Genomic DNA, 13,900 nt, shown 5'->3' on the forward strand with positions numbered 1-13,900 from the left:
ACAGAGTGCCGTGGCATCACATAGCTCACAGCAACTCCAACTCTTGGACTTAGGCAATTCTCTTGCCTCAGCCTCTTGAGTAGCTGGGACTATAGGCACCCGCCACAATGCCCGGCTAATTTTTTTGTTGTTGTTGCAGTTTTGCCGGGGCCGGGTTTGAACCTGCCACTCTCGGTATATGGGACCAGTGCCCTACCCACTGAGCCACAGATGCCACCCTATACACCAATGTCTTCTTAAGGACTTATATTCTTTTGTTTAGGAGCACCTTATTGGCAGATTTTAAGAAGGAATGATGCCCTTCGGCGGCGCCTGTGGCTCAGTCAGTAAGGCGCCGGCCCCATATACCGAGGGTGGCGGGTTCAAACCTGCCCCGGCCAAACTGCAACCAAAAAATAGCCGGGCGTTGTGGCGGGCGCCTGTAGTCCCAGCTGCTCTCAGGAGGCTGAGGCAAGAGAATCGCTTAAGCCCAGGAGTTGGAGGTTGCTGTGAGCTGTGTGAGGCCATGGCACTCTACAGAGGGCCATAAAGTGAGACTGTCGCTACAAAAAAAAAAAAAGAAGGAATGATGCCCACAGGTGTTTGCCTCTAAAATAGTTGAATTGTAACTGTCTAATGGGGGGTTTTCCCCACAAGGTACCCAAGGTGATGACTGAAAATTGTTTGGAGGATGCTGTCTTTCCAGAGGCTCTTAATAAAGTCCTGAAATCTCATCTTGGTCTGGGAGTTTCTCCTTTAAGGGAGTAAGTTATTTCTAAATGGTATTAGCTTTGGGGAAGGGGAAACTCTTTCCTAAGCTGAAAACTAAACTGCAATGTTGTTATCTCTTCAGAATGATGAACTGAAATGATATTAGGTTTAGCTTTTCTTTACTAGAGTTTAATGCTCAAATGACCTTAAGTGTAAACATTTTATTGACTGCCGGTAGCATTCATTCTGACAGGTTAGAAATTAATGCATTGTGAAAGCCTAAGCCACAGAGGGAAAATGTTCTTTACATTTCTCTCTTTCATTCTTGCCACCCTGCCAGCTCTGTGTTCAGTAAGTCTGAATGGTCCCTCTCCGTGAATGTACTCTCTTCCCAAGTTAACCGCCCCAAGGTGATCAGAAAGTTTGCGCCCTTGTAAAAGTTTAAACAGTTCTGTGAACTCCATCACCTCCACCTAAAGCCTTCCTCTGTTTCTCTCTGACCTTGTAGACGATTATGTCCACCCTATCACCTCCTCAGCCTGGCTGGAGAGATGAGAACGTGTTCTCTCTGCTTATTCCATTTCCTCCTCTTTCTTTCCTCTAAGTCAGTGATTCTCAACCACAGTTGATTTTGCCCCCTGAAGACATTTGGCAATGTCTGCAGATATTTTTGATTGTCACAACTAGGGTGGTGCTGCTGACATCTAATGGGTGGAGTCCAGGGATGCTCCCACAAAAAGTATCTGACCCAAAATGTCAATGGTGCAGAGGTTGAAAAACTGGACTTATGAAATGCCCCACACAAACTCACAATAAAAGGTCAGGTCTCAGGTATTCCTTCTGCTCCTGAAGGGCTCACTGTGTGTATTTCCTCATGTGGTGCCCACTTCTGTCATATGAATCTAATTTTCTGTTCACCTCAGATTTCCTTCCCTTTGGGTGTTGGTATTTCACAAGGGTACTTCTTGGTCTGTTTTTCCCCTTAAAGTTGTCTCCTTTAATTCTTTGGGGTCTATTTTTCTAACTCAGTTAATGAAAAAAAGCTCTTACTTTCAAAATTTACAGTTTGTTACTGTGACCTTGGACATATGATTTGATTTCTCTTTGCTGTAGCAGTTTCCTGGTCTGAAAGATGCAGATAATAATGCTATTTCATGAGGTTATTAAAGCATTTAAGGAGCTAATGCATTAATACATGTAAAATGCTTAGAACTCTTGCCTGTCATATGATAAGTGTTTAAAGTATTATAGTGGTTAACAATTTTATGTTTATATGTATACCCATAAAATAGGAAATACATTTTTAAACCTCCATATTAGACAAATATTTTGTATGTCTGATATGTTTTAGTCCATGAATCAACGAACATTAGAAATTTTGATAAGAAAAGAAAATTCAAAAAGTTTTCGAAACCTGCAAACTTCGATTTTCACCTTAGTCTCCCATACCTTGTAACTTTTCCATCTCATCACAGATTTCTCTAGGTTCCCTGCAGGTGTCATTCAGGTGGAACATTTAGGGACACAGACCCTTTCTTTTCCAACTAAAATGGTCACTCCTCATGGACGAGCATGGAGAGTCTGAGATGGAGACTAGGAACTCATCGTAAATTGAGGAAGAGGGGGAGGATCTGAAGCTCTCAAGTTTCTCCTGCTAAATGTGTGGGGGGCAGCTGATTTAGCAGCTAAGAAGGTAGACTGTCGCCTTTTACAGTCACCTATCTGAAAGGACCTTTAGAAGTGATTCAGTCATCATCATCTACATGTGATATAAAACCTCTATTTCATAGGAGAAGAATTAAGACTTAGAACCTGAAATTTTAAAAAAACAAAATAATGGCAGAGCAGGAACAAGACAGCAGGGCTGCAATGGGATCTTTTAATTTTCATTACTGGGATTTATTCCACTATCTCCAATTTCTTCCCTCAACGTCACCTTTCTGATTATCCTTTTATTTCTCTTGTGATACAGCTGTGTGTCATTGCTAACTGTTCTTCCTATTATGAACCTGATCATGTGGTACTGAGTTTTCACTTGCTCTACTGTTATTCAGTACTCTGTATTAACCTGGCCAGAGCCAGTGCTCACCATTTAAGAAACCACTATTTACCTGGGTGCTCGGGCCAAAAACCCTGGTAGCAGGATTGATTCCTCACATTTTTTTCAGCCCAACATCCAAATTATGAGCAAATCCTGTCAGTTCTATTACTTCTTACCAGCCCCTGTCATAGCTACTCCCCGTCTGGACCTGCACTGTCCAATAGAACTTTACGTGAGGACGGAGAGGTTCTGTATCAGTGCTAGCAGCAGCATCTAGCCACATGTGCAATATTAACTGACTATTTCAAATGACTGAGGAACTGAATGTTTGTATGACAGCTTTATTCAGCCATTTATATTCCATACAATTAATCTGTTTGAAGTGTACTATGATTCTGTGGTTTTTAATTTTCCCACGAACTTGTACACCATCACCGCAATCAATTAGAGAAGATTTCTCTGCCCCTGAGAAGAGCCCTCTACCTGTTAACAGTCATTCCCTATTTCTTCCAAACACTCTGCAGTTTCTGACAACCACTGATCTGCACTCACCCTACAGAATGTATATAGCTGTTCTGGACATTTCAGACAGAGAGAAGCATGCGGTACCTGGCCTTTTGTGTCTGTCTTCTTTCACTTAACATAAGGATTTATGCATTATACATGTTGTAGCATGTGTCAGCACTTCGTTCTTTTATAGCCTAATATTCTATTGTATTGATATACCACATTTATTTATCAATTCACCAGTTGGCGACATTCAGGTTATGAATGGGTTATTATGAACAGTGCTGCTGTGACATTCATATCAGTTTTTACAGGTTATTTATATGTTTGAATTTCTTTCCTTTTTTTTTCAGATAGAGTTTCACTTTGTCACCCTGAATATAGTGCCGTGGTATCACAGCTCATAGCAACCTCAAATTCCTGGTCTTAAGCGATCCTCTTGCCTCAGCCTCCCGAGTAGCTGGGATTACAGGCACCTACCATAATGCCTGGCTATTTTTAGAGATGGAATCTCACTCTTGCTGAGGCTCAGGCTGGTCTGGAACTCATGAACTCAAGCAATCTGCCCACCTCGGCCTCCCAGAGTGCTAGGATTATAGGCGAGAGCCATTGTGCCCAGCCCTATATTTGAATTTCTTTATGTACCTAGGAGTGGAATTGCTGGGTCATACAGTAACTTCGCAGCTTTTGTTATTGTTTTTGAGATAGGGTCTCACTGTGTCACCCAGGCTGGAGTACAGTGGCTACTTACAGGCATAATCATAGCACAAAGGCAGCCTCAAACTGCTGGGCTCCAGCCACCTTCCCATTTCAGCCTCCTGAGTAGCTGGGACTATAGGTGGATATCCCAGAGCCCAGCTATGCATTATCATTACGAAGAACTGCATACAAAATGTCTTTACCATTTTACTTTCTCACCAGCAATGTACGAGGGACTTAATTTATCCACATCCTCACAAACTCTTGTAATTATTTGTCTATTTTATTATAGCCTCCTGAGTGAGTGCTAAGCGATATCTCATTGTGGTTTTGATTTTGTGTTACCTTGATGGCTGATGATGTTGAGCTTCTCTTCGTACACTTGGCCATTCATATACTTTGTTTGCAAAAAGGTCTATTCAGAGTTTTTGCCTATTTTTAAATTAGGTTTTTGTTTTTTTTTCTTTATACTAGTGGGTTGTAAAAGTTCTTAATGTACTCTGAATACATGTTCCTTGTCAGATATATAATTTGCAAATATTTTCTCCACTCTTCAGGTTGTCTTTTTACTTTCTTGGTGGTCCCCTTTAGAGCACAGAAGTTTTTAATTTCTGTGAAGTCCAATTCATCTACTTTTTTCTTTTGTCGATGTACTTTTAATCTCATATCTAAGAAACTATTGCCAAATACAAGGCTATAAAGAGTTATTGCTATGTTTTATCCTAACAGTTTTAAAAGTTTGGGTTCTATGATCCATTTTTTATTAGTGTTTTGTTATAGTAAAACATAATAAGCTTTGCCATTTTAACCATTTTAAACATACAATTCAAAGTTCTTAATCACGTTCAGGAAGTTGTACAACCATCAGCTATAACTGCTCTTTCTCCTCGTCCTCCCCAGCCCCTGGTAGAAACTGAATTTCTTCATTGTATTTTATTTTACTTTAATTTTCTTAACTGTAAACAACTAAATGCAGCTAGTGGTGACTATCAAGTTAGACTACACAGCTGTGATTCCACCAGTACTGTTTCCAAGCTGCCTTTGCGTTTGTTGTTATGGCATTTATGGTTGCCCATCATCTATTTCTTAATTTTTTTTTTTTTTTTTTTTTAGAGACAAAGTCTCACTTTATCACCCACAGTTGAGTGCTGTGGCGTCACAGCTCACAGAAACCTCCAGCTCTTGGGCTTAGATGATTCTCTTCCCTCAGCCTCCAGAGTAGCTGGGACTACAGGCACGCACCACATTGCCCAGCTATTTTTTTGTTGCAGTTTGGCCGGGGCTGGGTTTGAACCCGCCACCCTCGGTATATGGGGCCGGCGCCCTACTCACTGAGCCGCAGGTGCCGCCCTATGATCTGTTTCTTTAAGAAGGCTAACTCATACCATTTCATTGCCAGCTCAGAATTCTCCAGGGGTTACCTGTCACGGTTAAGAATTCTCCATGGTCTGCATTCATTTGCCTCTCTGATTCTACATTCCTCCTTCCTCCTCCCAGTGCCTCTAGCTGGCTGGTCTCATACTGGTCTCTGACCTCACAGAGGGCTGCTTGTGTTCAGACCCTTGGCAGTTTCTCTTCTCTGCCTGGTGCACTCATTCTCTAGATAATCATTTAACTCTCTCCCTCACATGATTCGGATATGCTAAAATGTCACTTCCTCAAGGATTTTTCTGGAACCCCTTACCTTAAATAGCAACCCTGGTCTCTGTATTCTATTACTCTACCTTGTATTTCTTCATAGCACTTACACACTTCATGTTTCATTGTGTGTCTGTATGTGAGTCTGTGTTCTTTCTCCCTCGCTATGGTGCAAGCTCCATGCAAACAGGGCCCTTCTCTCCCCAGTTCTCATAATAGTACTGGGGCATAAAGGAGATTAAATAAATATTTGTTGAGAACTTAAAAGAAGAATAAAGGTGTTCCTTTAAAGGCTATAATCTATATTAGAATCAAAGAAATGGTCTCCTGTCTAAACTCAAGTGTTTCTTTACTAAGGCATGTCTTTTAAAGTAGGGCCAGTTACTGAGAAGGGAACTGCTGCAGTGAGGAACAGCTGTTTGCTAGTGAGCATATCAGTAGTTTGTTGCCTTCTTGAGGTTAATTTAGCCTGTCCCTTAATTTTTGAACTTTTCCCCCTACTTCTTTTTTTTTTAGAGACAAGAGTTTCACTTTGTCACCCTCAGTAGAGTGCCGTGGCGTCACAGTTCTCAGCAACCTCCAGCTCTTGGACTTAGGCAATTCTCTTGCCTCAGCCTCCTGAGTAGCTGGGACTACAGGCACCTGCCACAATACCCGGCTATTTTTTTATTGCAATTTGGCCGGGGCAGGGTTCGAACCTACCACCCTTGGTATATGGGGCCGGAGTCCTACTCACTGAGCCACAGGCGCCGCCCCCACCTACTTCCTTTTTAGAGAGCTCCTGCTAAAGCTCTGCTGTCTCTTCACCACCCCTCCCCTAAGCTGTGGGCTTGTTCCTTTTTGTTAACTCAGTGGCCACATTTCTCTCTGTTCTCCTGGTATGACTCTGACTTCCCTCAGAAACAAGCCCTTTGTTTAGGGCTGTGCCTCGTGCAGCCTGTGGTGTCACTTTGCTGGGTAATCTTCCCTTTACCTGTCTAGAATCAAGAGAAAGTGTGTACCTGGGAGCTGGATCCAGGGACTCATAATTATCCTGTTCTTCCACAACTTACACTACTTTGGGAAAAACAGGAGCTCTTGATTCTTTAATGAAAGTGAGATTCTTCAGCAAGCAATTGGGTAAATCATAGAGCAGTTGGGTAAATCACAAATACACTAGCTACTGGGTTGGAAATTTTACCCAGAAATCCCCATCTACCCAGCTTGTGGGCCACAGATCTGAGTATAGAAAAGAGTGAAAGCAGGTTGTCAATGTCATCCAAAGAAATTGTTCCTTATCTTAAAAGAGCCTTTGACCCCTCAGGATAAAAACCACGCTTCTCTGAGTAGGACTAGCTGACAGGAATTAGACAATTCTACTAACATTCTCCTTAGCAATTGTTATATGCAGTTTAATAACCATTCTTGAAAAGAAAAAAATATATATGAAAATTGAAGTTTCAACATCCCGGTTGTGTTTTCTAAACATCTCTCATTGGATGCTTGCATTTCCTAGTTTATAGACTCCAAAAGTGCATGTAGCTGCAAATGAGGACATGAGTCATGAATATCACCCAAAATTCGTTCTGAGTTTAGTCATGATGAATTGATTTTGTATTCATATGGTTTTCTTCTGTCATTGGTCCACAATTCCCAAATATCAAAAATTAATGATGAATATTAAATGAACACTTGAAGAAGGTACAATGCTAGCACTTAATAAGGAGAGATTAGTATATGCTTATTCTTTTTTTAAAAAGCTGGATAAAAATATATTTATAAAGATGTAAATTTCAATGTGGATCAAATGTTTGGTTGTTTGGGTTTTGACAATTTATTTGCTTCATTTGGAGAAAATCTAAGATGAAAGGATTCGGAGTTAGAGAAGTAGGCATTAGAATCACAGACGATGCAATTTTGAAGTGCCCTTGTGTTTTGTTGATATTTCTAAAATTCCATTTATAATGTTCCGAGTAAAATAGATGGCCAGGCCCAGCTTTTTGGAAATTAATGGTATCTTATTTATTTTGCAGATACTGCGTTGGCCAGTGGTCATGCTACGGACTATTTATTTGTTGGAAATATTGTTTACACAGTAAGTTTGCTTATTGAGCCATTCTTAAAAGGTCTAGGTGTGGGTTATAATCTTTATACCCTTTATGTGGCCTTCCTCTTTATTACTATCTCTTTCAAATATTCAAACTCTGTTTTATAGATTCCTTAAAGTTCAGCATGGTTGTGAAATCTTTACTGCATTGCTTTTGAAGGTGACACAGAGTCACAATTTCTGGACAGATGATTAGCAGATTGCCTGGTTTTCAAATGATTATTTCACATCTACCCTTGAAAGGAAACACTCAGGAATGTGATTTAGCCCAAATCATCCAAGCTAAGAAAAGGGGCAAAGCTATTATTTGTGAATAGACCATCACTAGAATGAGTTTCTCTGGTAGTAAATCTGCCTGTATCTTTCCTAAAAACAGTCCCTAGAGTACTTGCGAAGTACCGGTTCCTTGGAGGAATCAGCTCTGGAACAGAGAGGAATTTCTCATGGAAAGTGAAAATAACTCACTGAGGATAATGTGTTTTTCCAAACTTTTCTTTCTTTTCACAGTATGTTGTTGTTACTGTTTGCCTGAAAGCTGGTTTGGAAACTACAGCTTGGACTAAAGTAAGTTTTTATAGAATTTTTTTCCTTATCCAGTATAGATATTTTTTATGCTAGGATTTTTTTTAAAGCCTGTGGAAACAATAAGCAATATCTAGCTATCTTATTTTAAAATTAGCATGTAAAAATTGTGGTTTGATCTTTATCAGGGCAAATTTGCAGTCCAGAGTTTCTGGGTGATTCATTTACTCAAACACCAAATAAGGCTGTAAGCTGTTAACAGTCACCTCAGTTCAAATGTATATGCCCATTGTGAGAAAAAAAGCCAAAACCCATATATACACACACATGTGGAAAATACAGAAGGATGAAAAAATAAATCCCATGATTTTACCACCCAGAGACAGTTACTAACACTATTATCTGTAATCTTCCAGACTTTACTCCATATATGCATGTGTGTGTATTTTTTGGTAAGATGATACATTATGAAACAGAGTTTTGTAACCTTCTTGTACTTAAAAATATACCAGGTACTTTTTTCTATGCCTTAAAGTACAGGACATAAAGTTTATGTGCAATTTACTGTACAATTCAACGAAGTCGTATTCCATGTTCATGATTCCAGAGTATCAATCTTTATAGATGCTCCATTATTTATTTCATTAGCCTTTTATTTTAGACATTTTGGTTATTTCTAGCATTTGAGGATTATAAGTAATGTTTCTTGTTTATCTCTCACAGAATGTCATGACCTGGCTGCTTTTTAAATGTTCTGCTAAGAAAAGTGGGAATGGGGGTGGGAGGTCATTGTGCAATCAGGGACTCCTCAGAAGACAGTGGCAATTAATCCAGGTCAGAAGAGATGGTGACTTAGGCTGGGAGTTAGAGGAAGAGGTGCTATGAAGTAGTCAGAGTCTGGATGTATTTTTGTTTTTTGAAAAGCTAACCGGGCTTGTAGATGGATTAGATTGTAAGGCGTGAAAGAAAGGAAGAAGCTAAGGATCATCATACTACAGGGCAAAGGAGAAAAAAATAACAACTTAGACATTTAAAGGAGCATTGTTAAGGTGTAATAGCCATTCCAGATTTAAAAAAAAAACAAAACTTGCAAAATGAACAGAACAATTAAAGTCTCAGAATTTTAAGTAAAAACACCATGTTCATTTTGTGTGTTCAACCGTTCTCTTACTAGGTTAATGAGCCCTTGTTCTGTGGAATCCAAGGGTGGAACAAATACTTGCCATGAACTGAGAGGTCCCTTGCTGTCACTATAGGATAGATCTTAGAGGAAAGTCAGTTGTGACAGCAAAAGCATGTTTTTCAGGGTGGTTTGGGGCCATTAATTACTTGAATTTGTTGTTAAAAATTCTGAGAAAAGAGAATCAGGAAGATTGAACTCCCCAATAAATAGTTACCCCTTTCCACAGGGAAGGGTAACTTGGGTGTGGGGGCTTCTGCAGCAGGAGGGGTTCAAGTGACTCTGCCCAGCCAGTGAGATGTCCTGAGGGTCTGCTTTCCTCTGCAGTTCAGTCACCTAGCTGTCTGGGGAAGCATGCTGATCTGGCTGGTGTTTTTTGGCGTCTACTCAACCATCTGGCCCACCATTCCCATTGCTCCTGATATGAAAGGACAGGTCAGTGCTACTAATTGTGAGTGTACGTCCTGTATCTTGTGACAACAGTGTTTTCCATGTGTGAGTGCGTGGGCTTTCTGTGTCTTACAATAACCATGAGGAGAGGTTGCTGGTACCTGCTTCTTTAAGAATTTATCAGGAGATAAACCAAATCAGGGCATCTTGAAGGGGTTGTCTAGTCCATAGAAATGGCATTTGAAAAATTTTTTTAAATGTTGTGTAGAGATAAGGTCTCACAATGTTGCCCTCAGCTCCTCAGCTGAACTTGAACTCCTGAGCTGGTGCTATCCTCCCAACCTGACCTCCCAAAATGCTAGGATTACAGGCATGAGCTACCATGCCCACCCTGAAATTTTAAGCAATGTGAAAAATCGTCAACTTAAATCTTCTGACTTGCCCAGCATGTCCACATTTCCATAACAGATTCTGTGTTAATTATACATAGCACTGATATGTACAACTTGTGGCTCTTTGGGAATGGGAGCCGTCTTGTGTATTAGTATTCCTGTGATTATGTTGATGATAGCTTCGATATTGCACTCTGATTAGGTGATAATTGGTTGCCTATGAAATAGAAATATAATAGCTCTATTAACCAGATCATTGATGAGCCAGAAATCTCTCATGGTTCATCTCTTTGAACTAGAGAGGCTGAGATTAAAGACCTCTATATTTGTTTGAATATTTTTTTTTTTTTTGAGACAGAGTCTCAAGGTGTCGCCCTGGGTAGAGTGCTGCAGCATCACAGCTCACAGCAAACTCAAACTCCTTGGGCTTAAGTGATTCTCTTGCCTCAACCTCCCCAGTAGCTGGGACTACAAGCACCCACCACAATGCCTGGCTATTTTTTGGCTATTATTTTGAGCAATGGGCTCAGTGGTTTGAATATTTTTTATATGTCCTTTTCTTTTATATTATTTTTGTCCAGTATTTGAGGTTAAGCCGAACAATGACAAATTAGATCATAGAATCCCATGGTTTCAGGTGTGGAAAGGAAGGAGCTTGGCAGACTGTGGTCCAAACCTCCTCAATTTCCCAGAGAAGCTGTGCAGGCCAAGAGCTCCAGGTGGACCCCATAGAGGTACCCTGGGGTTGCTCTCACCCAGGCCCTATGTTCTGGGGCCTCTGTGCTTCCTGCATAGTGTATCTCTTTGCACAGAGTGAAAACCATGGTGCATGAAGCCAGTCTTCCCATTTCTAGTCCATTCTCTGGGGTCCTGGTACCTCAGGTTTCCTTCCCAAAGAGCCAAAATCCACTGCCCTGCCTGTCTGGCCCTCCCCCCAAATCTAGGCCAATATGCACCTCTTTGCAAGGGCTGTGCACTGAGGAGATTGGAAGTTGCCCTGAGACATCTACCTACATTTGCAGAAGATGTTTGTGCTGTGGACTGAACCAGAGGTGGGAAGGGAAGAACTGTGTGTCAGGCTTCCCCTGGTGGGCCTGTCCCAGGAATTTTATGAGCAGGCTTGCCTGTGACATACCTGGCTACTACCTCTGCCTCACTTACTCTGTAAAGAAATGAACAAAAGTTCCTGGGTCCACTCGAGTCTAGATGATAGTAACAATTTTGTGTGAGATTATCCAAGGCGGCCCTGCCTGCCTTTTCACCTGTGCATCAGCCATCTGAATACCCAGGCTGTGAGGGGCCTGAGAGTAGTGTGGGCACGGAGCAGCACGGCTTCATCCTGCAAGAGCAGGCTTGCATGTTCTCTGTCTGTAAGGACAGGGGACAAATGCATAATGTGGTTTACAGTTCTTTTCCAAATCCAGACAATAGAGGAAGTGAGAGAATGTTGAATGAACCCAGACTGTTGTACAGCAACATGAGTATTCCCCAGCAAAGACACTTCCTGCAATGTTATTGTAAAGCAGCACAATTGGTCCCACAAGACGGACCAAGAAAAGTATCTGCGACAAGATCACTGATCAGACGTAGTGCTGAGAGCACCTGTTCTGGGCTCTCTTCTTTTGGACAAGTCACAGAGCCTTCAGGTCTGTTTGTTTCTAAGCTTCAGCTTAATGGTGAAATCTTCATCATATCTGGGGACTCTTCCCGTAGAAATGTAGTGAGCAGTTCCTTCTATCCAAGAGCAAGAAGTGATAACGGTAAACATCATTTCATTTTTGTATAAAAGCATTTCTTCACTCGAACCATGTCATTTTAACATTTATGTTGGTCACTGTGTTTCCACAAAGCAAATGACGTTGTCATAAAATAGAACATAGCTGGTAAAACTGAGGTTTTCACTGGGTATTGAATAAGAGGATTAGTGTAGTTTTCACGAGGCCGAATTTCTGAACGAGTCTTCTGCTGGCTGGGTTTAAAGAGCTGTTTATCATCTCTAGTCTTCTTCCAGGGGGAGCTGAGTGGGGAAGGGCACCAGTAAACCATTTAATTTAGTGTCACAGCCAGCATTAGTGCTGAATCATCTGCGTCTGCCCCTCTGTACTTTGACTCAGTAGTTTTTGCAGTCTTTGAAAAATGGCAGAGAAGTATTAAAAAACATTTTTTAACACCTTTGTGGAATCACTTTGGTGGAGAGTGGCTGAACTAGCCTGAAGTCTCAGAAAGGCTTTGTGTTGACCCAGGAGGAATTATGTCCTGCCATGAAAAAAGAGAGGACCTGGATTCAGGTACAGTCAGTACGAGGAATTGGCTCTTGTGGGGAACTGTTGAAAATATGCCCAAGCCATGTCTCTCCCTGTACTTATCAGTTGGTGAACACTTCAGAGTGAAGGGTATGCTAGGAAAAAGACTGGCTTTATAAAAATTACTATTTTAAGAATTAATGATTTTTATAAACCTTTTTTTTCTTCAGTTCGCTAAGCAGCAGGTTTTTGGCAAGTGAATATAATTCTTTGAAGCTTTAGAATTAAGCCAGAGACAGATTTGACACACAAAGCATTTTGTCTATTCATAACACCTTCAATCATTGAAAAGATGTATTGTTTCTGCCAGGGCTTCCTAAACTGATTTGATTAAATATTTCTTTGTCTTGTCCATTTTATTTGGAGTTTTTCTCACGCAGGTTTTCCCTTGAGGGCAGGGGAAAGGAAGGGCTGTAGAATTAAAGACTTGTTCTCCACTGTCAAAGAGTCTTTATCTTCCCCAAGGCACCTCATGATGTGGTATGTGAAACCCAACCAGATGATGAGCCAGGAAGTCCCCATGGTAGTTTTTGAAATCAGAGGATGTCATCTGCATACTTCCTCTCCTGAATTTTCACACCATTTGTGAGATTTCTCAGAGCACTCTATTTTTTCCATTTTTCTATTCCCAAGCTTTGTGCTATAGTAAATTAAAAACTCAGGTTGTGTTTCTCCTGGTCAATGCCAGATTCCTCAGCTATGGGAAATATGTGATGATGTTTTTCCATGGAGGACCATGTGTTTTTCTCTCCCGCTGCCCAGCATAACCATGAGATGTAAGCTTCTCCAGAATGGGTTCCCAGAGCTCACAGGTGGAAAATGACAGAGTTGCCTTAATTCCTTCGCCACCTTCCCCAAAATTGCCTGTTGAAGTAGTGCTTTGAATTATAAAAATGAGAAAACTTGATCTAAAACCAGATCAGGAAATGTGCTTATACTTTCTTCATGCATTTGCCAAGGCTTTTGTCTTGAGGAGTGTCTGGGGGGATGCCATCTTACCTGAACTCCATTCAGAAGTCAGGAGCCCTGAGCATGCCCCAGCTGCTTATGCAACCTTTGGCAAATCACTTTACCTGCGTTAATATCCTAGTCAGCAAAGTCAGAGCAATGTCATTCCCCCCTGCTGAATTAACTCAGAGGATTGTGGTGAGGACATAATAGGATAACCTGTGGGAAATCTAAAACATACATGCTTTGCTTTTTTCTGGGGCGATGAATTATTTTTGAACCTTCCTAAGTAGAAATATTTCTGTGGTTTAAATGTGCAATTCTTTTGGCCAAAGAATTTTAACATTTTATAGGTTCTAAATGAGATGTTTTCTCAGTAAGGACCATTGACCAACTGCATCTGAGTCATCTGAATTGCTTGTTAGAATGACAACATGCCCCCCCACCAAAAAAAAAATGCTCAAGCAATCTCTCTCTCTCTCACACACACACACACACACGCAC

The 13,900-nt window shown here is 41.0% G+C and overlaps 1 protein-coding gene across 4 annotated transcripts in view; it reads left to right on the forward strand.

Moving 5' to 3' along the window:
* The window catches only part of ATP8A2 (ATPase phospholipid transporting 8A2), a 752,313-nt gene that overhangs the window by 582,725 nt on the left and 155,688 nt on the right, over positions 1 to 13,900 (forward strand). For all 4 annotated transcript variants that reach the window (XM_053563905.1, XM_053563906.1, XM_053563907.1 and 1 more), the window contains 3 exons: positions 7,588 to 7,649; positions 8,169 to 8,225; positions 9,691 to 9,798. In XM_053563905.1, coding sequence (XP_053419880.1) covers positions 7,588 to 7,649; positions 8,169 to 8,225; positions 9,691 to 9,798 — 227 coding nt within the window. The remainder of the gene's footprint in view (positions 1 to 7,587; positions 7,650 to 8,168; positions 8,226 to 9,690; positions 9,799 to 13,900) is intronic.

Source organism: Nycticebus coucang, chromosome 15 (genome assembly GCF_027406575.1).
Source record: "Nycticebus coucang isolate mNycCou1 chromosome 15, mNycCou1.pri, whole genome shotgun sequence".
NCBI lineage: Eukaryota > Metazoa > Chordata > Mammalia > Primates > Lorisidae > Nycticebus > Nycticebus coucang.